The sequence below is a fragment of the Poecilia mexicana genome, unplaced genomic scaffold (assembly GCF_051168715.1).
Source record: "Poecilia mexicana isolate PSO_F unplaced genomic scaffold, ASM5116871v1 scaffold_10, whole genome shotgun sequence".
Taxonomy (NCBI): domain Eukaryota; kingdom Metazoa; phylum Chordata; class Actinopteri; order Cyprinodontiformes; family Poeciliidae; genus Poecilia; species Poecilia mexicana.
Genome location: NW_028263379.1, coordinates 22779165 through 22805852, shown reverse-complemented (window position 1 = coordinate 22805852; position 26688 = coordinate 22779165). Strand labels below are relative to the sequence as shown.

At 37.8% G+C, this 26688-nt stretch overlaps 3 protein-coding genes across 5 annotated transcripts; 2 read left to right on the top strand and 1 right to left on the bottom strand.

The window, feature by feature from the left end:
• Nucleotides 1-802: 802 nt before the first annotated feature.
• LOC106926319 (uncharacterized) lies at nucleotides 803-6851 on the top strand. Of its 2 annotated transcripts, none has more exons than XM_088009671.1 (7): nucleotides 803-1129; nucleotides 4091-4241; nucleotides 4594-4737; nucleotides 4905-5033; nucleotides 5434-5634; nucleotides 5842-5967; nucleotides 6192-6851. In XM_088009671.1, exons 1-7 carry the CDS (start codon nucleotides 951-953, stop codon nucleotides 6417-6419), a joined length of 1158 nt encoding a protein of 385 aa, XP_087865797.1. In that variant the 5' UTR covers nucleotides 803-950; the 3' UTR covers nucleotides 6420-6851. The 2 variants fall into 2 exon arrangements, with proteins under 2 accessions (XP_087865797.1, XP_014856640.2); XM_015001154.2 differs by having other exon boundaries at nucleotides 805-1114.
• Nucleotides 6852-10332: 3481 nt separating this feature from the next.
• Nucleotides 10333-11962, bottom strand: LOC106926320 (glutamine amidotransferase-like class 1 domain-containing protein 3, mitochondrial). Of its 2 annotated transcripts, none has more exons than XM_015001155.2 (5): nucleotides 11877-11962; nucleotides 11339-11451; nucleotides 11048-11219; nucleotides 10747-10948; nucleotides 10333-10666 (listed from the first exon to the last, which is right to left on the bottom strand). In XM_015001155.2, exons 2-5 carry the CDS (start codon nucleotides 11444-11446, stop codon nucleotides 10474-10476), a joined length of 675 nt encoding a protein of 224 aa, XP_014856641.2. In that variant the 5' UTR covers nucleotides 11447-11451; nucleotides 11877-11962; the 3' UTR covers nucleotides 10333-10473. The 2 variants fall into 2 exon arrangements, with proteins under 2 accessions (XP_014856641.2, XP_087865796.1); XM_088009670.1 differs by having other exon boundaries at nucleotides 11339-11427; nucleotides 11877-11938.
• Nucleotides 11963-12430: 468 nt separating this feature from the next.
• LOC106926318 (uncharacterized) lies at nucleotides 12431-16543 on the top strand. The gene is made up of 9 exons (XM_088009669.1): nucleotides 12431-12497; nucleotides 13020-13133; nucleotides 13206-14873; nucleotides 14969-15068; nucleotides 15152-15300; nucleotides 15396-15508; nucleotides 15585-15674; nucleotides 15759-15881; nucleotides 15962-16543. Exons 1-9 carry the CDS (start codon nucleotides 12443-12445, stop codon nucleotides 16163-16165), a joined length of 2616 nt encoding a protein of 871 aa, XP_087865795.1. The 5' UTR covers nucleotides 12431-12442; the 3' UTR covers nucleotides 16166-16543.
• Nucleotides 16544-26688: the final 10145 nt, after the last annotated feature.

Sequence of the window (26688 nt, the reverse complement as noted above, 5' to 3'; positions counted from 1 at the left end):
TTTCATAAATCAGTGTGTGAACCTAAGTGGAATCCAGCTCATGTTTATGCAACAGGAGTTTTAGAGAGAGCTTCGTCGGCTTTAAAGCAGCCTATTTTTATGTTAGACACCACGTTGCATCTACTGTACCTTTACTGTTTAGTAGGCTGAGTGGTTCCTTAACACTCCTCCTTTACCCTAAGAGGCCTTGAATCTCTTTAGATTTAAGTTGCAAGACTAAGAAGGTTAGAGTGTCCTCCAAGCAAAGTTGGCATTTTAATTTCCTTCGTGTAAGTAAAAGACTGCTTAGCCAGGCTAAGAGGAACATAATTAACAAAAATCTTTTAATTCATTTGTTTGTCCCTCGGAAGGGAGCTCTGCTTCAGTAATTAACCTGCTGCAGTTTGCCATCCTCTCCGCCTCACAGTAATGAGCAGACGAGTGGATGTAGTCCTGACCCTATCATTAAGTGGCATGAATAAATGTGTGCATTGTGATTATTGTCACTGTTATCATCATATTTTGGAGAAACTCTACATATTTAATTATGTTTCCAAACCATTTGTGGTGTTTTAAATCACTCAGTAGAAAACAGTACACGAGAGCTGAGCTGGGACAAATAATAATAATTTAAAAAAAAAAAAAATCACCCTGAGTGGACTTCCCCAAACTCTCTAAATGATGTACAGTCAATTGTCTAAACATTTCGAGGACCGTCAGCTCACGTAGTGAGCAAGAGGTACAACACTTGAATAAGTACCCACAGAGGGACAGGCCCTCCTTCACATCGAGCTGAAACAACAAGTCCGTGTCACTTCCTTTTCCTTGCGTCATGTGGCTCATGGTCGCGGCAGCTTCCTCTTTTGCTTTACATCAATACTGACAGCAGTGTTTATGCTTTTTCATCGCATGCCGAGCCAGGAGTTGATGAAAGAAGGGCTTCAACGAAGACTTGCGCAAGGATTTTAGAAATGTCGTCGGTCATGGACGGAGACGTGTTGTCATTCTCATCTTCTTCGTCATTTCCAACCTCATCAGCAGCAGCAGTGGCAGGAACGCAGCACGATGATTCAGCTAAGGATGACGGCAGTCTTTCTCGAAGCCCAGAAGAACACATATCAACTAAAGAGCTATGGTTTGTATACAACAGGTATTAATTTCCTACACGCTAGAAGGAACACAGAAAAACTTAACTTCTTACAAAACGGCCTGACTTATTCTAAAGGATGAGATAAAATCTCCCCTTTCAAGCTGTTTAAAAAAAAACAAAAAAAAACAATATTTTGTAGAAGCTGTTTTCTTTAATTATTATTGAACTCCAATAGTAAAATAGTCTAAGATTATAGACTGACTTTCATTTTCAGACTTTTCTGTTATCTCTACATTATTTTACAGATAAAATATTAAAAAAGATCAGGATAGATGCTCAGACAGTTGAGTAAAAGTTCACCTCCGTGAGAGGCGGGGATGTTTGGGGACTTTGGACTTTCCCATGAGGTCACAACAATGTAGGCTTCAGTTCACCATTTCACGAATCCCACCTGACAATGCTGTGAAAATAAGAATACGTTTTGAAAATGTCGTACCTTTAAATCTGAAATGGTTTGTATTTAACATCGTAAAGATGAGTCTTTATGGGATCACGCTGGGTAAAAGGCACAGCTTCACTGCTTGACGAAGTGCTGAGATTGTTTAAAAATAACCACGGCAAAATAGTGAAACGCCAAAACTCGGTTCCCTTTTAGGAGTTTCAGCTGAAGCCGTCGCTCCCTCTACTTCTGTAACATGTAACTTAATTACCATGGCTGCAGAACAGTGGCCTCTATCCCCATGCTTAAAAACTTTATGAAACTGCGTCACAGTGCTCACGGGACTTCAGGAAATCAGAAAAACAAAAAAATAATTCTCACACCGTCATCATTAACTGCAGCACCAATAGTACATCTGAATAAGCTATACTGAGTTGTCAGAACAGACTTTTGGACATGGATTGGTTATAATCTTAAGACATCCTCGCTACATTTTCTTTCTATTGAATTTGAACTTTGCCTTTTTCCCTAAATTTCCCATATTGTATAACTGGTGATTTGAGTGATTCACATGATCTGTCTTGTTGAATACAGTGGAGTGACAGAGGAAATGGATCGTACACTTACAGAAATATTTTTCTGGGTTTTTTTACTTTCAGATACGTCACTTCACTAATACAGTTTTTCACACAGACCACGTTATATCAGTTTTAAAAAAAAGCACCACACATATTAGAAAATGTAGTTTCGATATAAAAGGGGAAGTGCTATTGTTTACAGAAGGCCTTTAGTGTTTCTGTCCATTTTGGAAAGTTTCCTAACAACTGTGGCTTAGTGTTTTAGTAAATAGACCGAACAGCGTTGTTTCAGCCAGCTCTTACGCAAGTTTCAATGGGACGAGCATTCTCTACTCATTCTTCAGTTTTGAGAACGTATCAGCCTACTCGGCTGACACCAACTAGAGATATACAATAAGAAGGAAATGACATCTGTAGTATTTGTTTCTGTGCTTGCCACTTAAAGGTAGGTCTAAAAAAAAAAACCTAACAGAAAAGAAAAACTGTCCATCTGTTTGTTGATGAACCAGTGAACATGATGTGAACAGCTCAGGCTTATTAAAAGTTCCCCTCACACAACAATGTACTTGCCATTTGTTGTCATTGTATTGAAATTAAATGGACACTTTGAGTTCATCTGTGTATCTCAACCGTTTTGCAATTCGTCTTGACATTTGCTTTGCCAAGTTAAGATTATATTGTCAACTAAATATTTAGTTTGAAGCACTGACATTTATATAAATGAATGAACAGGGAGGAAATATTACTTTTAAAAATAAACCCCCATTTGTTTCTTTCAGGAAAGGTTACATAAGCTAAATTATTGCTGTTAATTTTTCACCATGTAGCTTTACAAACGATACCCCACGCAGTTCTCAACCTTGGTTCTTTGGGGCCCTGTCCTTTCTGTCTTGGCTTCAGCTCATCTTACCCAAATGTCTTCAGCAGCTTGAATAGGCCACTGAATTAAGTTTTTTTTTTTTTTTTCAGAAAGTGTAATTTTGTCTACAAAAATGACAAAATATCATATTATGATCGATCACTTGGCATTTAGATTTGGATTGCTTAGTGTACAAAAAAAAACAAACTTTGTGATTGGCTTAGCTGAACGCATTTTGTGTTATTTTGGCATTAATCAGACTTAGCCCACATGTTGCTACCTCCATTTATTTTGCTTTGCAAGGCAGCTCCGTGAAATTGCATAACTTTGGTTTTCTGCGCAGTGGGACACTGTACATAAGTGGATGAGAGCATGTATTTGTGGAGGTGTTTTGCCCTAAAGCCGATGAGAGGGGATTTCAGATAAAGACTCTTTGTAGTACTCTGCCCCGGATGGTTACAGTAGCCCAACTGTATGCTCGCGTCAAGAAGCCCGGAGGGGAGTTTTATGCAGCGTTTTGAGCTCCTCCATGAACAGATTCCCTCTGGGCGTACATCTCCTCTGCCTCCCTGACAGCATTTTACTGCTAAAGCAAGACCACACCACAGATCTGGCATAGGAGGGAGGCTTGTTGGATTAATTAATGAATGCAATTTTTTATTCTCCATTTCTCTAAGAGGTTCTCTAGAAATCAAAATTTTTTCCAGGGATTATAAGAGGCACTGCTTCCTCATGTTATGAATATGCAAATTCTTTATCTGTGACTGTAAACAGACACTTTTAATTGTCTGATACAGAGGAATACATCACAATTTGCACAGTTGTGAGTGTCTTGTGTGCATAATGTGACTATGCGTGTGTGTGTGTGTGTGTGTGTGTGTGTGTGTGTGTGTGTGTGTGTGTGTGTGTGTGTGTGTGTGTGTGTGTGTCTGCGTGGGTATGCATAATAGCTGCTATTTGATTCTCTGGAAGTGCACTCTGTGTGAGTGGGTGTTCAAAAGTACCTGACGTTCTTTTGTGCATACATGCTTTTGCTTAATAATAGAAATCCTTTCCTAATGTTCATCCTGGTGCTTTTTTTATGGCACATTATGATATCCTCATTCTGTGTTTTTATTTATTTATTTTTTCCTCCCCATATACAGGTCAGAAAATGCAAGCCCGATGGGTGACAGACTGTTGTCCACGGATGAACAGGTCACTTTGATCACTGAGAGTCTGACAGTCACCTCCACTGACCAGGAGAAATTGCTGCTGCTCAACAAGAACACCGAGCTCCGCAGAGTGAACAAAGAGGTAAAGCGTCTCCCCAAAACAGCAGCTGACCGGAAACTCTGCAGGTCAACAAATTATTACTGATGTTGGCAATTATATCTAGTTCCCTCTGAAAGCTGGAAGAGGCGCTTCGTAGCTTGTAGGCGCTACGTGGAAAGAGCTGTAGTGAAAAGTTGCCTCCTACTTTTAATACCAAACTCCTTTGAGATTTAAAATATTGCTCGCCGTACTTCCTGCTCCCCGTGTTGTCGTGGTGACGAAACGGAAACGAGAGCAGTGATGACGAAGTGAATGATGTTATTGATTACTGCAGTGAAGGTTTTTGCTGTGGTTATACGAGGATGCTGATGATGATGATGGTAATATCCCACAGCTGATGAAGCTTAACGAGGACTGGGACCAGGTTTACCGGAGCGCCACTCTGGGTCTGCAGCGGAGACTGGAAGCTTTGGAGCAGGAAAACGCTGCCATTAAACAGCTGAACAGCCAACTGCTCCTCAAAGTTGAACAACAACAAGTAAACACAGCAAAACTTCGAGCACACACACAACCATGAGCTCACCTCACTGGCTCTCACACTCCAGTGAGAGCGGGTGTGGAAGGGTGCACACCGGGGAATCTATAACGATGGCAGTAAATGAGGTTTACCCGTTGTGATGTCTAAAGCTGCCTTTTCCATTGCAGAGTGCGAAGGAGTATTACGAACAATCGCTTATGACAGAGCTGAAGAAAAACCAGGAGTTGCAAGAATATGTCAGGTTGTTGGAGAACAAAATGCACCGCCCACAGAAAGACATTTCATCTGTCAAGCAGGTTTTTGTTTTATCTGTTTGGAAATGTTATTTATTCTTCACTGTCTTGCAAATGTATTTGTGTTCCCGGAGGTTTTAGGTGTAGTCATGTTGCAACCATAAATGTCAATGCATTTCATTAGGATTTTAGGTAATGGAACCAGCACAAAGATGTGCATAGTTGTCAAGAGAATGAAAAGTGGTGCAGAGTTTTTCAGATTTTTTTTTTTTTTTTTTTTAATGAGTGAAACTTTTAAAAAGAGAAGCCAGAATCCCAGTAAAAAATATATTGAGGTTTGTGGCTGCAAAGTGATAAAATCAAGAAAAGTTGAAAGGGCAGAAATACTTTTGCAAGGCCCTGCAATTGATTTCATTTGTGACTAATCTGTTGCCCGTCACCTCTTCTTTTATTTCCACTGAAGGGAGCCTTTAGTGCTGCGTCATGTCCCTCCAGTGGTCACATTTCCAGATACATCCCATCAACCTCCTCTTTCCTAGCTTCTCCCTTCTCGGAGGCGGGATACAAGGCAAAGGGGCCAACAATTACCTCACTGGGAACTCTGGGAAACTCACAGCAAGAAGTAAAAGATTTAAAGGAGCAGCTGGACGCACTTAGATGCCAGGTGGGTCTCTCTCTTCAGAGCAACTTCAAAAAGTGGGGGGGAAAAAAGAGAAAAACATGGCTGATGTCAAATCTCTGTTGCTGGGTAAACTTTTACTTAATGTTCAAGCAGAGTCTTCAATAAGAGGGTCAACTGCACCACCCAGTGGTGTCACAAGTTGTAGGTCTAACACTGGCTCACTGCCATGTTGCTGTCTTGTGTCTGCAGACTGAAATTTATGAAGCAGAATATCAGACAGAGCACAACGACCACAAGCACACGCTGCAGGAGAACCGAAGGCTCAGGAAGAAGAGGGAGGAGATGCGCCAACAGGTTGCACTACTGCAGGAACAGGTAGTGCATTCATTGCCTTTTTACATGTATGCAGTGACACATGCATAGATATGCAGAGACTGTGAATACTCTAGCCTCTAACTACAAACAAACATGTATGTTCTAATGTATGTCGGGCTGATGAGAAATAAGGAGTGACAGGAATAGATTTTTTTTTCTTTCTGACTGCTTTTAGAAATTGTTTTAAAATAATAATCTCGTTCATTTCTGCGAAATCCTTTTAGCTCAAGATCTACGAGGACGACTTCAGGCGGGAGCGGTCCGATAAACAGATGCTGCAGCGACTGTTGTCGCAGAAAACCTCCCAAAACAAGGACGCCGTGCTTGTCCACCGCTGCAATAACGAGGAGCAGCTCCTGGAGGGAGAGAAGAGAGCGCAAAGCGGGGAGAAAAAAAAGCAGCACCACCCACTCTGCCCCAAGCATCCCAACAGGGACAAAGAGTCCAGCTAAAACACCAGCAAAGGATACAACTGTGGGCTTGTCAACGAAAACTATTGATTGGTTTTTCATAACCAGCGTTCGTTTTAGACAAATGTAGAAAACGAAAGTATGAATTTGTATTGACTTTCATTGAAAAAATAGTGTATTTTTGTACCTTATTTAATGCATCCATCTATTTTCTTATATATATTTTTGAAGTACTTTAACATGTGTCTGGTAACAATTTTTTGACGTTCTTAGTTAATTATCAGAGTAGCTCTTTGAGAGAATGTTCTACCAAACAATGTCTGTAAGTTTAGTTTAAATTATTTACTTGCATTGTGATTCAGGTTTTCTTCAAACCCCCACACAATACTTTCATGGTACAGAGGGAGGGCACTAAACTTTGTAATGGCATTATAAACGTAGTTCAGTAGTCGTAAATTAAATCTGTTAAATGATGCTCTGTTTTTGAACGATTTAATCCAGTTGTTTCCTGCTTGTTTTTCTCCAGCTGAAGTGACCGCTTTGCAAATTTTACCGCACATGGTTCCTACAATATAATTTAAGACCCGGGGTGCACCGATTCCAGTTTTCTAGCCAATCACCGATTACCAATCTATTAAATATACTGACCTGCCAATTCCGATTTTGGCCGATACCAAATTTTTTTGTCTAAAATGTTGCTGAATATACCAAGAAAGTTGATGAGTTGCCAGCAGTGAGATGATTATTGTTAACTGCAAACATATAAACTTGATCTGATGGGCCTGTCTGCTAGTCAAACCTCTCTCACATCAGAGCAGAAGAAGATAGAAGTTGATTTAAATACCTTTGCAGAGATAGATAAGATCAGGAGATAAGATCGGCTTCACATGTAAAAATCGGCCGATCACCGATTTTCCAAAATTAGGGAAATTGACACCGATAAATCGGTGCATCCCTAATTAAGACAACCACAAATTTCAGACTTTTATCTTTTAGAATTTGTCTGATGGACCATTACAAAGTAGTGCATGATTGGAAAGTTGAAAGAAATGATAACGTTTCAGAATTTTTTCCAATCTGGTGTGCATTTATATTTTGCTCCCTTGAATCAATACTTATTCGTCTTTCCAAATTGCTCAAATGTAGAGATTGAACAGAAAGCATTTGTGAAGTCTTGTCACAGGTACACAAGTGGATTTAGGTCTGGACTTTGAATGGGCCATTTAACACACAAATATAATCCAATCTAAAATATCCATTTAAACTTTATAAAGTATTTTCTTCATAAACTGTTCTGTGTTTAGCTCCATCTATTAAATCTGCATCTTCGCCGTCTCTGGTGAGAAAGAGCTTTGCTGCAGGATTAGACTGCCACCATGTATGCTAGTTCCATGAAGGGAAGATTTCTGGAGTTTACAACTTTACTCTGTTAAATGACTTTTCCACTTATGCTGTGGATCTCTGTATCTCCTCCAAAGTTACCATGGGCCTCTCGACTGCTTCTCTGCTCTCTTTTCTCTCTCCTGGTCTTTCACTTTACATTGTGCTATATTATTCCCTTCATTATCATGCAGCTGTTTGGGCAGCGAGAAATAACAAATTCATAACACTGAACTGATTTATTTATTTACACAGATGTTGATACATGACTTCTAAAGTCAGTTTGTGAAATTAGATTTTACTGAGGGATTTCAAAGTTAATCAGGCTGAACATAAATTGATGCTACAAAGTTGCATCATGTATAATTTCTTTCCACTTCATCAGAAACTTCACTATACCCTTATGTTGGTTTTCCACATAAAATCCAGATAAAACATACAGCAGTGTGTGGTTGTAATCTGAACAAATTTTAAAACTTTCCAGGTTCATGTATGAATACTTTTACAAAATACGGAGACATGATCTGAGTGCAGGTGCAAGCCATGGGCACCAGGGGGCAGAAGAACCATTTAAAAAGCGTTGTCAATATGTAAATGCAGGTAGAAGTTATGGACAGTAGAGGGCAGCATTGGGAAGCATTGTGTCAACACTTGAATGCTCCGGTTTCTTTATTGACAGTAATGCTCAACTTCAGTTATTTACGGGGGAAAAAACTTATTTTAATTCACCTTTTTATTTTGTTCTCCAATTGAATCTGTTTATTTAAAACAAACAAAATATCCACACATTTTACAAATAGAAAGAACAGCTAATGTATCTTCAGGACCTTGTCCATCATCCGGTCATTCAGCAACAACCAACAGAATATAAGATAATGCTAACTCCATTACTCATAGTATTTAAAAAGCTACCAATGTAAAAACTGACTGAGGAAAATGAAAAACATAATTGTTTATCACTTGCAAAAATATAAAACAATAATGACTAAAAGGCAGTAACGTTGAATGAAATTATTTGCTGTAGTACAGTATAGTCCTTACTCCATTTGAATCCTGATTCAGGATTACACGCTAATCACAAATAAATCTGATCATTGTTTTATTTGTGGATCCTTTAAACAGGAGCAGAATATTTACGTTGACATAGTCATGATTCCTTAGAAAGTGCAGTGACTCATAAAGACACACTTAAAATGCCTAAATTAGCCTTTATTTCCTAAAAAGAAGTTACTCGGGCTACTGTAAGTCATAACATTTAATTACTCACCAGACTTGCGTCATTTTCAAAAGCAGTTTTAAGTCATTCAACAGAAATACTTTTTATTGCATATTTTAAGTCAATTGCATGAAGTTTTCCCATTAGAAAAATCTATTGGGGAAGCATCATCAGAAACAAACTGGAACACATCTAAATGGCTGCTTATTATAACTGAACATATTGTTTATTATGTATTAATTGATCTACTGTTTCTTTAAAAAGTAGAGTACTGCATTATATACATTTTGTTGTAAGCGATTCATAAAAATTCCTTTGACCAGAAAGATTCCTGAAACACCAGTGAACCCCAGACCTTCCCTTCACAGCACATCGTCCTTGTTTTGTAGGTTTTCCTGTTTTCCGTACCTTATTTGAATGAATGGGTCACTATCAGGGTTTTGCAGAAATTGCTGATAAATGGACAAGATGCAATCATCTGAATCAGGTGTCCTGGGGCAGACACACGTTTAAACTATGCCCTGACTAACTAAAGTTAGTCACCGCTGTTTTACACTTTGGAAGCACTTTGCAACCACTCTATGGTTCACAGTTGTCTCTATTTATAATTTCACAAATTTTCATAGCAAATACATACATTTACATATTTTGTATGGGCTACATCCAACTTGACAATCCTGACACTTAAAATAGAATCAGCTTGACAGAAAAAAAATTGTGATTTTATTTTGTATTTCTGTATTTTACTTTTTTTTTGTTTATTTTAATTTCCTCTAAGAATACATTTGAAATGAATTGGTGCGATATAAAGTGAAAATAAAATAATATATTTTTTATATATTTATATATGTTTCTTATTACAATAATACAGGCAGTGGGGTTGATGTGCAGTTCACCCAAGGATTCAGGAATCGGTGGTGGAGTGTCAAGGTGGACCCTGGCATTGACATCCAATGAGAAATGGTAAGTTTATTACTTACCAACTTGACATGGCTAGTAAAGCCACAAGAAGCTGCTGAATCACTTAATTTAAAATTGCTGAATTTCTAATACATTTTTATGCAAACTCTTTTGTTTTGATATCCATGTATGTATTTTGTTTAGAGAAGTCAGTCCATGTGAAATATGACATGGAAAAAGTATTTTACTACATATAAGTTTACAATTGCTTTGCATACTGTAAAGCTTCTAAAATGCTAAGCACAAATTTTATTTTAAATGTTGTGCGTGATTTATAACTACAGAAGAAAATCTGGTTTAGAAAACGTCTTCAATCAAAAAAAGGGTGTGGAGTCTTTTCAGTTGATTGTGTATACAGCTGAAAGATTTCATAAGTGTAAATAATAAAAAATGACAATATTCAGAAAGCATTTTATTGAACATTTAAAACAATCCACACTGCAACAACTACATTAAAGCTGTATTTGAACAACATCCTCATGAACACATTTGATGCATGTTTTAAACAGGTATGTGCAATCAGATATGTAATGAAACTCTTTAGGCAAGTTTTAGTGTTTCTTGAACCATGACGCCGATTCCATCAAACACTTGGTGAAAGGGAGCGTTGCACATGAAGGCAGAGGTGGTGACCAGCTTGTTCTTGACATCAACGTGAGCTTCATCCACGTTTTTGTTCACGTGTTTGCAGCCCATCTCCTTCAAAGCTCCAGCTGTCCCAGCAAACGGCCACCTGAAGATAAAAACCAAGTGAATGATCACACAAAATCCATTAAACTAACATTTTCCTAACGTGAACAGAGATTTACACACTTTTCACACTCTTTGTCCTGCCCCACGGTGAGCTCACAGCCGGGCAGCAGCTTTGCAGCCAGGACAGGGGAAATGCAGCACATGCCCAGAGGCTTTCCTGCTTTGTGGAAATCCTTGATGATCTTCTCCAGATGTGGCTGGACGGTGCAGCTCTTGTTCTTTACAGCCCAGTCACTCAGGTTCTTAGCCACACCAAACCCTCCTGATAGAGAAAATAAGGGTTTGTTCAGAAACCTACATTGAAACATTAAACAGAGGAGCTTCACACAGGTTCCTCTGAGTTTATACAAGATGAACTCACCTGGAATGATGGCAGCATCAAACGCTGAGACGTCCAGCTTGGCCAGATCTGTCACGTCGCCCCTAGCGATACGAGCGCTTTCCTGCAGGATGTTCCTCTTCTCCTCAGTAGGTTTCCCCACGCAGTGATTTACAACGTGCATCTGGTCACCGTCTGGGGCAAACATCTGCACCTGAGACCAAACATTTTGAAAATTTTAACCTTTCCAAAATGCTATTATTTTTAATAAAGTTGTTGTTTTCAGAAAATTAACAATTTAGAAATATTTTTTTTGCCCTTTCTTGTCCTTACTTCTGCTCCAGCGCGACTCAGATGGACCAGGACGGCCGAGGCCTCGTGGATCTCGGTGCCATCATAGACGCCACAGCCGGACAGAATAACTGCAACATGCTTTGCCATGATTACTGAAAAACACACTTTATCATTTTTAAAGATGCAGAGAAACTTTAACCTTTTTTAAAAGTTTTTTTTTTTTTTTTTTTTCCATCAATATATGCAGAATAACCAGTATAAGTGACTAAGAGCCTGCAAGAGTTTAGATAATTATTTACATAGCCAGTCAAAAAATGAGTCACTGGAGCATTGCTGCTGCCAACACTGCTAATCTTAGATAAGCTACCTAACAGAGAGCCTGTTGTTGTATTGGAGCCTTAAATAAACAAAGCACCTAAAGTCGATTCAAAAATGTGTAATGTCTGCTGTTATTTATTTTAAACTTCTTCATTACTATGTCTCATTTTAGTACCTAAAACCAACAACCTTAGGTTTAATCTAGGGAATTTAAAAAACCTTAACATTGGCAGATAATACATGGAAGCAGATGTCTTACCTTAAGTAGGTGTGGTAGGTGACGTGCAGTATGCACAGTAACCAACGGAGCTTCTCAGCGCAGGTTTGACAAGAGTGTCGCAGAGCAACACCTTTATAGCCCTGTCTCCTCCCATTGTCCTTTGTTTAAGTCAGTGACATCATCTACATCCAGGTAACCAGGAAGACCTGCTGTGTTAGAGATGAAACTGCCGACTCATATTTCTCAACGGCAAAGTAATGTGATGGTAAAACGGCTTGATTACAGAAAAGATTATTGTAATTACTCTGATTACAGAACAGTTTAAGAAAAAGGAAGAAAAGTATTTTATTTGAATTCAGTATGCAATAAAATAAGTAAAAAAAATTAACACTTTTCTTTTTTAAAACTATGTTCACCGATAGAGATATCAGCTTTAGCTTCCGAATAGAACTTGATATCAAATAGAATAGACAACTTTGTTCAATTCAGCTGCGGTTTCACCTTTCCTCTGGGTGTGACCCAGGGTGCGTTTTTCCCCCTGGGTGACACCCTCCCCACTCTGCTATATAAAGCCATCATGCAGCAGACAAACTCTCACTGCTGTCATGGCTCAGCGCAGCTCACTGGATGAGTCTGTCGGCATTCTCAGCATCTCTGCAGGTAAAGAATTCATTTCATGTTTTTCCCCCGACATAAGTAATCGCTTTTTGTGGAGTAATCATCAGCTAATTTATTCTAAGCAATAGTGTTAAGCATATCCTAAAGGATTTAACCTGAATCTTGTTTGCAAAGGATCAGTTTTTCCTTCATTGTTAAATTATGGAAAGGTTGAATCTGGAAAGATAAACTATACATATTAGACAGCAGAGCAGTTCTAACAATGGTTTATTGCCAATATATAACATTTACATTCTTACAAGTGCTTATATTTATAGTGCACAGCTACTTAAACAGCAAATGAAAACCCCAAATTACGTTTCCCAGAAAAAATTGTAATGTTACATGGCATTTTTTTTAATGACAAATGATTATTAATAAAGAAATGTTACATTTTGGCCCATAAAATCTTGGAATAGAGTGCTGAATTGACAGTTCAGCACTCTAATCAAAGTTTTTTGTGGAAAAAGTAAGAAAGGGCTGATGTTTACTGGCAGCTCTGGATAACAGTTTTTTGACTTTCAGGCTCTCTCCTGCTGCTGGTGAACAGCTATGCCAGCACTCCTGAAAAAGACTTCATCCCCCACACTGCGCTGGGGATCTTACTCCTCATCATTGCTGCCCTGATAGCTTACACAGGTTTGTTTCACCTCACAGATTTGAATTCCCTGCTTTTTTCCAGCCTCCTGACTCTGTCCTGTATCTTTCTAGGTGTCCGTCACAGTCTGTCCCACTCCCGGCTGTTTTCCACTCTGTGTCTGACCGTCTCTGCGCTGTGGTGTGGGTCGGGTCTGGTCTACATCCTGATAGGACAGAGAGTGGTGCCACTCACAGAGCTAAAATCCTCTTTGATTCCTGGGCTGGCAGCATTTACCTTAGCCCTGTTCATCATTGGCACTGCAGCCCTCTTTGTGAAGACACCAGTTCTCCTGGTCATAGCTATCAGCATTTCTTTAGCCTGTGCTCATCAAATCGCTGCTCTGTCAGATTCAGACTTCGGTCAGTCTGCCACAGCTGCAAACTACCTCCTTGTTTGTCTTGTGTGTGCCTATTTCGGCTTTGGGCGTTTGCTGTACACCATCACGCAGGGTAAAGTGAAACCCCCAGGAACAATCATGAAATCTGAATTGAAAACAGAGCAAAACCAGAGCTGCAGTGATGTAATGAGTGTAGGTTTGGTGATGAACTTATCTGCCTCTGTATTAGCCTGTCCCCTGGTAGGCGTGGTCCCCCAACTCTCTGTTGGCCATGTCCCCTGGCTCTGGACAGCTGGAGTCTTCCAGCTTGGCATGTGTGTCCTCTGTTACCGAGCAATGGACACATTAGCTGCAACTTTCTATGGTTTTACATCTCTGCTAAAATTTGCTGAGGGTTACAGTGCTTTGTTATCTTTGTACTCCATTCAGCCGTTCTCCCCGGTTCCCTTCCCTGTTGTCTTTGCGGTTCTTTTCTCTGTCCTGGCGCTGTTCAGCTGTCAGAAGACCTTGCTGGATGGCCTCTACCAGTTATTCTTTGTAGCCTATTGTATTTCCATCGCAGCCCAACCTCAAGGCTTCTTCCAAGGTGGCACTCAGGGTGTACAAGGAGCTATCTTTGTAGCTTCTGCTGGAGTGCTTTTTGTTACAACATTCAACATGGTCTCCAGTACCAAAATTCCTACTGGGCAGGGACACTTCAAAGCTTTAGTATCCAGAATTAGCAGTCTTACTCTCAGGGCTCTGGATAAAGACCGGCATATACCTCACCTCGGATACTCCAAATATGCAGATGCAGAAGTGTTGGGCCACGCCTGCAATGTTCTGGCGGCTTTTGCCATCACAGCCACGATTGGGGACAGGAATCCTCTGACTGTGCTGGTTTTGCCCTGGGCAGTGATGGCTGGTGGAGTGTTGCAGCTCCTGTGCGGTTCGGTGGCGTTTGCTCGAGGTAAAACTCTTGAGAGCACCGCCTTTATTCTCTACGGGTTGATGTGGACGGTGTGGGGGTTGACACGATTTGGTGGTCTTTACAGTGAGACCAGAGGCTTCAATGTCGCTGTTGGGATTATTAGCTTTATGATGTTTAACCTCCTGTTGACAATTGCAGCAATATTTCTTAATGTTGCCTGGTTTGTCTATGCATTCACCTTCCAGCTCATCCTCATCAGCTTCCTGCTGGATGCAATTGGTGCACTGCCCTATGGTTATGATATTGGCGTCACAATCATCTTTGGTCTTGTTAGTTTTTATTGTTTCTTGGCGCACATTTTCAACAGCACCTTCCAGTCTCCTCAAATCCCCTTAGGAAGACCTTTAGTCAATCTGGGTGGGGTCGGAGGAGGGGAAGGGGTCTGTCCGCATGTACCAGCTCGCAAAGCAACATCAGTTCAGCAGATTGCAGGTGAGAAGATCATGTCGATAGGTTTTAGTGTGATCTGTTTACATGCATGACCTGATGTCCATATTTGTTTTCTGCTCTGTATTTCTATGATGTAGAAATCATGAAAAATGGAGGCATATGTGGAATGCCAACTGACACTGTCTATGTGCTGGTGGCTGCCTGCAACAGACCAGATGCAGTAATCAAAGCTTACAAGTAGGCTTCATTGTTGTAAAAACCTTCTTTTAGCAACTTTTTTATTTGTTTTTCTGTCACTGATCATTACTGTTTGGCTTCAGGGTTAAGAAGCAGGCTGAGGACCGACCCATGTCCATGTGGATCTCTTCTATCAAGCAGCTGGAGCCTGTTAGACACCTGCTGAGTCCCCTGCTCCTGGACTTCATGGAGGCTGCATGGCCTTCCTCTATCAGCATGGTCATCCCCAGAGGTGAGTGATTTCTTATTTTCATGGGAAAACTGAAAACTGAGTTCATGATGTGCTCATGTGAATATCTAATGGGTATTGTTGGCTGACTTTGATAGGACCGTGGTTGGACATATTTGGTTTGGGAGACGCTGCCAAACACATCGGGACTCCACAAAGCATTGCCATCAGAAGCCCAGACTGTGCAGTAGCTACACATCTTATTAATTTGGTAATTTCCATTTTACTGTGATTAAAAAATAATGTTACATACTCCTCATTGATTTACCATGTTCTATTTCTAAAAGGTGGGTCCAATTGCAGTAACCTCAGCCAACCCAACAGGCGAGGCAGATACAACTCACCATAACCAAGTTTATGCTAAACTGGGAAAAAAGGTAATAACCATGATACAATATTAACAAGTTCAGCTGAAATAAATAAAAATGTTGTTCATGTAGTGAATATGATTTTTTTGTAAGGTTGAAGGGGTGTTGTGTGATGGACCCTCCCCTGAGAATATTGCATCTACTGTGGTTGACTGCACCAAGATTGAAACTGGACAAATTGGTTTCTTCAGAGTGGGCCTCATTCCAAAATCCAAGGTAAAACAAGCAAGGCCAATTTTTGCCCATTTGTCTATAAAAGCTTTTGACTATTTGAACTTTGTTTTTGTTGTTTTTAGGTCTTCCAGATTTTTGAGGAAGTTAAGAACCGGCATAGTCAAGGGCAAATAAATCCTGCTTTTGAACATGATTTGGCTCCTCCAGACACCCAAACTGAGGAGAGTTTGGGACAGGATGAAACATCAGAATCCGGAAGAGAAACTGAAAACTCAACACTCTCCACAACACATGAGCAAAGCACAGATCTCAATAGCGACTCCTAGTATTTATATTTGAACATTTGTGTTGCCTTCTAAAATATGTACTCATCTCTAATAAATAAATAAATATAGAAAATATAGATATAAATAATAAATATCAGAATTTACATTCACGTAGTAAATTTACATTTTGTTTTGTCAGAGAGCAACATCATGTATATCATAAATTGTGTTAGAAAACAAAACTTTGAATGTTAATATTTACATTTTCTGCTGTCATCTTTTTATATTCTCTTTGTGGCTGGATAAGAATAACAATATTCAAAATGACATATGTGCACTATGTGTATTTAAAGAATATTACAAAAGATATCACTTTACATAAACACAATCTGATCTATGAAGTAGATTGTTTGCATTAAAATGTTTCAAACCACGGTGCCTCTTTTTCCATAAAAGTAAATGCTGTAAAACATAAGCAGGTTGTGTAACAAATAGAACAGAGGAATCTAAGATACTTTCAAAGTATATTTTTGTCTCTGATGGGAAGGGAAAATGCAATTTTGTCATTCAGATCTGAGTTTAGAATTACATTAGTCTCTTAAGGGTATATATCTGCATGTATATATATATATATATATATAAGTATTTGTGTGTGTGTACAAAGGGAATCTTAAAGGCATACCTAATAATAGTTAAATGTTAAAAGCAAGCCCCATAACGAACTAAAAAACACGTGTGTGAAGGTGGGCCCTGCAAAGCATAAATTTTTGAATTATTTGTAAAGGTGGGCTCTGCAAAGCATAAATCTTATAAACAGGCCCCACGTGTGACTGAAAAACTAACATGCAAAATAAAGTTTCAAATTTTGTTTATTGAAGGTGATTTTTAGTATCAAGATGTTTTGGGGGGCTTGCCTATTTTTTTTCCATAAATCTAGGACATCTAGAAAGGGTGGGCCCCTCAACTCACCAAGCTACTTCCGGGCCCCCTGAAGTATATTAACAGGAATGGATGTGTGTGTGTGTTTACAGACACTTAAAATTTTCCTTTTCGATAATGTGTTGTGAGACTTTGAGATACTTTAAAATGAGTAGTTCTTTATATATTTGGTAACCAGTATTCACAGGGCTTAGGAACCACAGTCATCCACATATTGCTAAAATCCATGAATACATGAGACCTCTAATAAAAACACGAAATTGCCTATTTTAGTAATTCAAACACCAAATATTCCTGAAAATGCATTACGGTGTTTCTTGATTGCTTTCATGCAGCTGTCAACTCAAACACACAGGGTTAAGCAACAGCACTTGTGGTCAAAATGACACATTTTGTTTGCAAAACACTAACGATGCAAAAACAAAAAAAGCAAATATTGCCCTCAGACAACACAACTTGCAAACAAGTGTATAAGCTGTTCCCTTCAGTCATTCCTTAACCCTTGTGTCTAGAAATGGGGTCCAACCGATCCCACACACGTAAAACATGTATCATTTTCCACAGTCTTCTACGTTTGCCTCAGTCCTCGCATGTACAAGGGATAATAGACGAGAAAAGACAACACTCAGTGTACCATTGCTTGTCATTGTAGCCTATTAGATTGCTTTCATGCCAGTCCCATAGACTGTGCCAAATTTTCCATCTCACAAAAAATTGGATCCAGAATAAGAAATAATGTTCAGTTTTTTCAGTTGTTTTAACCTGCTTAAAGGAACGGGGATTCACTAGGTTGTCACCGTCACTGTCATAACTTTGTGATTGTGAGCTGAGGCACACCAGCTATGAAACACTGAATGGTTCCACCGAAAACCTTCCTCTTCAAACTTAAGATTCTGGAGCAGAGTAGTCAAAGTCCAGATAAAATCTAAATACAGTGTCATGGCATAACCTTAAATAAGCGGTCCCTACACAAAAAAGAACCTCTCCACGGTGACAGAATTAAAAATAATTATAGAATGGGTCAAATTTATTATAAACTGATATAAAATTGTCATTGCCTGTGCCTTGTGAAAAGTGCAAACACAGAAACATGTCAAAACCCAAGCTCCCAAGATTATGACATGTTATCTTTGAATTTAAATTATATTTAAATAATTTAAATTTGCTTGTGAGAAATGTATCAATTAATTAACTTATTAATTAGCAATTATACATTGATCCATGATGCTGAGTCAACTTGGGTCAGTAAATTTACTTTTTATACTTTATACTGGCCATAAATTATTATACAGAGAAACATGTAATAGAGCTACAGAATATCTGCAAAATGTGCATGCAAGTAAATTTGTTATTTTGAGCCGTGTTGAAGATGACACAAATAATGTCAAGTTAAAGAAACTGGTAAAGCCACAAATCATGTTTCTTAAACCCTACGGGTTTAGAAATTCATTCATACCTGTTGTTTAAATACTCTTTCTCGGAAACTGTCTATACAATGATGTGATGTCCAAATATTTCCTTTGTCCAGTGTGATGACACCTCTCATCAGAAGTTTCTGTCACATTGTTTCCGTTGATCCATGGCTTCTCAGAAGCATTTTGGGCGTTGCTACCTCATACCTACAGTAAAATTTAGATCCAGAAATATTTGGCACGGTTAAAAAAAACACAAAAAGAGTAAAGAGTAACTCATTAGTGTATCTTAGTATGTAAAAGAAATGTGTCAGAGATGTGAACTGATTATACAAATTAAATGTTTTTATACTGAAGGTCACTGTAAAATGAGTGAATTCTGAGTCAGTAGTTTTTCAGTTTTTACATATATATTATCCATGAATGTATATACATAAAGATCTTTAAACAGAGCTATAAAATACATGCCAATTGTGGAGGTAATTTATTGAAAGTTTGCATTTAGTTATTTTATAGGTATGTTAAAATCACACAAATAACACTGAATGAATGAACTAGTCAGGTCAATGACTGTCTTCTTTAAACCCTACGGATGTAATAAACTCTGTCACACCTTCATGTTTAAACACTGTTCCTCTGAAATCCCATGAGCTGATTAAATCTCTTCTTCCTGGTGATGAACCTTGTTAGCACGGTTTTCGGTAACTGTTTACACTTCTTATTTGATTGTCACAAGTTTTTGTTTCTTTGTCCATCATTTACAAAGCAAAGTTCCAAGGATATTTGTTCAATGTGTCGTCCACACTGACGTAACAAGTACATAACATTTTGATTTGGCAATTTCCTTAGTGTGGTGATATATTTTCCCTTACTTGTGTGGGTTGACGTCCAACAGTGACGTTGGATTCTCTTAGTACAATAGAGTCATTGTCCACATATTGTTTCTAAAAATGCGAGTTAATTCAGTTCTTAAAACAGATTAGAACTAATTCAGAATTAAACCAACATCTCAAAGTTCTTAATTGTGGTACCTGAATGAAAAATGAACATCCAAATTTTATTCATGAGAAAAGATAGATTAGAGATGAAATTACAAATTGTCTCTTTTCATTACTTTTAGCATCTATTCCCTAAAGATCTATCTTATTTGGCATGTATTCCTTTTAGATCCATTATAGATCTATTAAATCAACGCTAAAGATTGCCTTGAGTTACCTTTGATTAATACTGTATTACAGTAAATCCAAAGAAGCTTCTGACTGAAGACAATTTTCTTGTATGACAATGTTATGAAGAGGATGCTCAGAGTTTTTCACAATTTTCTTGATGTTATGAAGAATCCTTGTCTCATCCTTTCCACTTTCACTTCTCCCATGATGGAAATAAGGTTTGCCCTAACCGTACTTCAATAGAAATCTACAATTATCTTCTTGAGTTTTTTATTTTTACATTCAGGATGAGATAATTGTGTCCACGCCATGACATAAAGCTCTGTATTCAACTTCTTGTTTGAAGATTGGAAAGCAATCTGAGTATTTCTGCAGATGACAGGACTCAGACCTGTGTTGGAAGTAAGAGGTGTACAGAGTGAAAAGTAATGGCAAGACTACAGTCCCCTGTGATGCTCATGTGTTGTGTTGTTTTGACCACCTGGTTAGAAACATGACTCTTCAGTCTTACAAACTTGTCTTTTTGTTATGTAATTATTGATCTCAGAGGTGATTGGTGAGGCCTCCACCAGTGTCTTCTGGAGTTTCAGACAATCAAATCAGGTTGAAATGTGATAAATGCAATTCAGCCTCATTTTCTTATGCCAGTTTTGCTGATTTTAAAGGAACTGAGTGTTTTGGATATTTTGCTGATTTCAGGAAGTTTGTTTAGTTTTGGTTCTGGAGATGAAGCGTAGACTTGAACAAGAAGACCTGGGCAGTCTGAAAGGTTAATACAACAATAACAGGTCTGTAAATTATTTTGGTTGTAAGCCATTCAGTGATTTATAAACAGCCAGCAGCATGTACAAGAGCTATTTGAAGAACCATATGAGTTACAAGATTTAATTTCCCTTTGAGATCAATAAAATATTTCTTAATTTGATTGAACTGAATTAAACAATTGAATTTCTGCTAAATACCTGAGCATTAGTTCTTGACAGGAAACACCTGTTGGCATCAGTTGAATTCTGACATAACACCTGTTGGCATCAGTTAAATTCTGACATAACACCTGTTGGCATCAGTTTTCTTTCTAACATAACATTTTGCACTAATCTGTCTTTTGCACTTTTTAACATCCAATCAACAATTTTAAGAGTAAGTTATTGATAAACAACAAAACCCAAAAACGTGTATGTAGCACCAGACTATAACTACAAATAAGTATAATCTGCTTTTCAGTGTGTTTGTTTTTAGACACTTGAAATACAGACATCTGATCATGTTAGTATTTGGATAATGAATAGACAATATTTTTACAATCACACATTACAAAGAACAAAAAATTAAAACAGTGACTAAAATAAACTCCTGATTCCTGCTCACTTGAGGGCTGACTCAAGTACATCAGCTGAAAGACACATCAAAAAAGTATTTCTGGAATTCGGATGTTACACGATTCAAAGGAAAATAATGGTAAAACATAACAAAGAGGCAACTTGTTCTTTTGTCATGACCTGTGATCAGGAAGAAAACGTGAAACACTTAAGAGCGTTTCAGGGAAATGATGGTTCAACGGGACGACAAAGAAACGCCCATTGGGTTTTCTTAAATATGTTACATAATCTGCCTTTTGTAAGCAGTTATCTTACTTTTAAATCGGTTTCAAGAGCGTACACTTTCTGACAATTATGATGTGCAAATGATCTGATCATTTCCAAATTCAAAATTAATTTAAATCTAACTACAAGTGTCTGAAACCAGGCATGTCAATTACTCACTTAGTGAAGTTGAAGCCATGTTGGAAATGTTCACAAAAAAATAAAAAATCAACTTAGAAATATAAAGAGGAGAAATATAGTCTTCATTCTACTTAGGATGAGAACTGAAAGAAAAAATCTGACTTCAAATTTTCTTGCAGTCATTTGATAATTTTATCCATCCCTCCATTTTCTGCACACCATTGTCCCTTAGTGGGGTCTGGAGGGGTGCTGGTGCCTATCTCCAGCTAACGTTTTGGTTATTTTACACTGCGTGATTTGTCAGAAAATTCATGTGCTTTTTAAAGGGTGAGACATACAAGCAGATGATCAGATGGAGCTGGCTGGAAAACAACAATTTACCCAGTAGAAACTGGATGCCAGGAAGATTCAACCAGCAGCAACGCCAAGCAGCTGAGTCCAACTTTTTGTACCTTCAAATACAACATCAGTGTTTCATTATTTTCTTCATGAATAATTAAATAATCTACTTAGAAGTCTAATGTGAATATATTTTCTTTATTATTGAATAGTATACACATTCAAAAATACTTCGGGGGAAAATCCAAAGAACCTAGAAATTCAGTCAAATGTAACTTTATCAGTCGAAATAGATTGATAAAGTACAAGCATTTATTGACTACAAATACTAAGTTCTAAAGTAAACTAACACAATTAGAAGAACAAAACGTGAAGAGCAACTTCTAATGATAAAAGATAAAAGATGGGGTCAAAAGTAAATCAATAAATCAAATTTTATTTGTATAGCATATTTCAGCAGCAAGGCATTTCAAAGTTTTTTACATCATAACAAACACAAAAACAGTCATGCAACATAGAATCAACAATCAAAACATTGCATTAAGTCAAGTGCCATCATTAAATTCCTAATTGATTACATTTCATGTACGACTCTAAACGGGAGGGTTTTTAGTCGAGATTTAAAGGCACTCGTTGTTTCAGCTGTTTTACAGTTTTCTGGAAGTTTGTCCAAATGTGTGGTGCATAGAAGCTGAATGCTGCTTCTCCTCGTTTGGTTCCGGTTCTGGGGATGCGGACCAGAACCAGAACCAGAAACTGAGGGGTCTGGAAGGTTGGAACAACAGGAGGTCTTTAATGTATTGTGGTGCTAAGCTGTTCAGTGATTTATAAACTAACAACAGTATTTTAAAGTTTATTCTTTGAGCTTCAGGGAGCCAGTGTAGGGGCTTTAAAATTGGTGTTACGTGCTCTAACTTCGTGTTTTTAGTCAGAACGCGAGCAGCAGCGATCTGGATCAGCTGCAGCTGTTTGATTGATTTGTTGTAAGGAAGTGATGTTGAGCCATACAGCAAGAACAGAACAATGGAGTTTTTGTTTAATCATTTCTTCCACATGAGTAATCCTAAACCTGAGCTTTTAGTTTCTTTTATGTTTGCCATGGTCTTTGTGTTTGAAATGCTAATCTAAGTAAGATTTTATCACTGACATGACACATAGTGCAGTAAAAATAACATTTTGGCATATTTTCTTTCATGCACTTGTTGAATACGGTTTGAGTTCATTAGTTTCTAGTTGTTTTAAAACTGCTCAGTGCACTTTTTAACATCCAATCAACAATTTTAAGAGTAAGTTATTGATAGAAAACAAAACCCAAAAACGTGTATATAGCACACATACAAATAAGTATAATCTGCTTTTCATTGTGTTTGTTTTTAGGCACTTGAAATACAGACATCTGATCATGTTAGTATTTGGATAATGAATAATTGATATGTTTACAATCACACATTACAAAGAACAAAAAATTAAAACAGTAACTAAAATAAACTCCTGATTCCTGCTCACTTGAGGGCTGACTCAAGTACATCAGCTGAAAGACACATCAAAAAAGTATTTCTGGAATTTGGATGTTACACGATTCAAAGGAAAATAATGGTAAAACATAACAAAGAAGCAACTTGTTCTTTTGTCATGACCTGTGATCAGGAAGAAAACGTCAAACACTTCAGAGCATTTCAGGGAAATGATGGTTCAACGGGACGACAAAGAAACGCCCAGTGGGTTTTCTTAAATATGTTACATAATCTGCCTTTTGTAAGCAGTTATCTTACTTTTAAATCGGTTTCAAGAACATACACTTTCTGACAATTATGATGTGCAAATGATCTGATCATTACCAAATTCAAAATTAATTTAAATCTAACTAAATGTGTCTGAAACCAGGCATGTCAATTACTCACTTTGCGGCATATATTTGGTCCCTAGACCTGGGTGTAAAATTTTGCTTGATTTGAGTTTAGAGAAGTCTATCAAAAATGCTAATTATGAAGGTTTGTAGAAGATGGTGGATAAAAATACAAATTCTTTCATTCATTGTTTTTGGTTTAACATTATGATAAATACTATGGATTCAGATTAAATATGCTGTTTTCCTCATAAGTTAAAGTTTACTAAGTGACAGGTCTTCAAGATACAAATCAATATACATGATAGAGTGGAACAAAGTAGATGAGAAGATGAATAAAATATATTGCAACACACTATGAATGAATGACAAATAAAAAAAATGACGAACAAGTCACTTTGGACATCTAAAGTGATACCAAAACATGGATTAGTGATCAGGCAGAACAAGTTGAACAATAGGATTATTGTTGTCAATGTTAATCTCACTGTACATCAATTAACTGTTCTGGTAAATCCTGTAATCCAACAGGTCCTCACATAAAACTGTCTCTCTCTGTTCAGTGACGAGTTGTTTGAGGCATTTCTTCCTCGTCATAAATAGACACTGTTTTTTCTATGCTCTGACGAGCATGGGGTTTTTTTATGCTTTGTTCTTCTGCAGGATCTACAGAAGAAAATGTTTTAAATCTGTCCTCCCAATACAAAGGAGGTGTAGGACTATGTAGCAGGTGTCTACATAGTGAGACTTAGAGGCCTATTATTATGCTTGGATAGAGTCAAGCAGGAATAGGTCTGTGGGCTATACAAAACATCTATTTACATTTGATACACAATTATTTTCAGATATTGAGATTTCACCTCATCAATTCCGCCTGTTTTGAGCTTATTAAGGAATGCACTGTTTTAAAGCAGTGTCACAGTTATGCAAATGTGCTGATGCATGGTGGTACAACTATGCATCTTTAACCCAGAAGCAGAAGAAGTCGAGCCTCCTGAATAACAATCAAGCCGCAACGAGGATTAAATGCTCCAGATATGATGCACATTTATGTCATTGTTATTTCAAACTCTGAGGATCCTGCTTCGCTTTGGGGCAGTGTGCCATGATGTGAACTCAAGCAGCTGGTATCATTCAGCACAAAGACAGTTATTTTCCAAAAATGCAACCTATATACTTGCAAAATTCAGACAATGTCGAGGGTCGACAACGTTTTCATAACTGCTGCATCTTCTCAACTATTACTTCCATTTTACTGTCACATCTATTGCAACAGTAAATGCATAGATATTGTGAGTAAGGTGACGTCCAACACAGGACTAGCAGAGCTACCGTTCAGCATTAGCTTATGCTACGTGATAAATCATGTTCATGCCGAACAACAATACAAAATACACAAAACTTCATTATATAATTATGTCACCAACATCTGAAAAATTATGATGAACATTAGGAACAAAACCTTCCTTTAGTCCAAGTATTTTGGTAAATCCTACCTTGTATTGTTGGTAGTTTTCAGACGACTTGATTTAATTTGCTCTTGGACTGTTTCTAGAAGCAGGAGATACCCATATAGAAGAAATACGCAAAAAGTGAATTTTGCATAATTTTGCATAATAATGGGCCTTTAATGTTTAAATAGGGTTATTTCTTTATTCTTGCAATTCTCTTTCTCCTTTGTGTGTGTTTGTTGTGAATGTTTAACAAATATCTGTGTTATTCAATTATGTTAGTGTCGATATTCACAGAATGTGTTTTGAGAAGTGTCTTTCAATGAGTCCTAATGAACTATCTGACAAAAAATAGGAGAATAAATAACTGGAAATTATTTAAGCTGAGGTGGAAATGTGACATTACACACATTGAACATGTTTTTATAATTTGTAGATTGTATTATGGTGGCCATTTCCGGCTGGATTTACATTGAAAAGGAGGCTGAGGTAGATCATGGCAGAAGCAGCGATGCTCATGCGTCCACAGCTAAACAGTGAGTAATAATTTGTCACAGCAAAAGCCCCTATGAGTTCCAGATGAGTATTAATATTAATATTTCCAAATGAGTGCCGATGTTTTTCTTAAAACATCTTGAAAACAATTTTCCACTGAGTGGTTTTATTTCTTACAACTAAAAAAATACACAGGTCTATTTCAGTGAATAAAAATCAAACATGGCATTTGTCAAAACCAAAATTATGATTCCGAAACAATGGAATAAATGCCTGCGAAACAACAAGACAAGTGGATACTGGTCATCCTAGTTTTCTTTGTTTTAACTTTTAGTATATTTATTTAATTTTAGTATTACCTCTTACAATATTGGAACATAAATGTCATTTTCTCTATTATCATCAAAGTATGTGATTTTTGTCTGATTCCACCCCAAGAAAAGTTGATACTCTCAGGGATTGTCATCATTTTAAATACTTTAAGTGCAGTGAATATTTGAATCAGTTACAACTTTATTCAACAAGTTTCTGGAAGTTTGTGAACACAAACCAGGCAACTGTAATTAAATAAAAAAGGAAATAAATATTCCTTGTCAATATGTCTATATACAGTGTTTTGACAGAAGAGGAAGTTGGTGCAGGTTGAGTTTGTGCAAATATGCATATTGATCTTGGCACTCTGAGTGTTAGTTCTTCCTCAAAGAGGCAGCCTGGGGAAAGAAACTGTCTTTGTGGTGGCAGGTTTTTGCAAATAGCTCTGTGGCAGGTATGATGATGAAAGTCTAGATTGTCTGTGTCCAGGATGTGTGGGATCACCACAGATTTTTATTGCCCTTTTCCTGACCCGAAAGCTGTTTCAGTCCTGGCTGGAGGCGATGTGAGTCCTGAAGATCCTCTCTTCAGATCTAATTGTTTGTTGCAGTTCTGGACCTGTTCTGTTTTCTTGATGAGTCAAGCCACAAAACACAGTGACGGACAAACACAAGACACAGTGAATAATGTAGAGGTTGACCAGAAGCCGCAGGAAGTCCATTCTTTGCTGGGCTTTCTTCTGAACAGTGTTTATGTGTGATGAGTTTCTCAAGTCCCAAGAAGGTCAAGATAGTGAAGGGAGGCAGTGAGACTGGTTTATTGGTGTGACTGGTCATATTAGCTCTCACCAATTATCTCATAGAGATATAGGGGAACCATAAGGATTTCACTTCTGT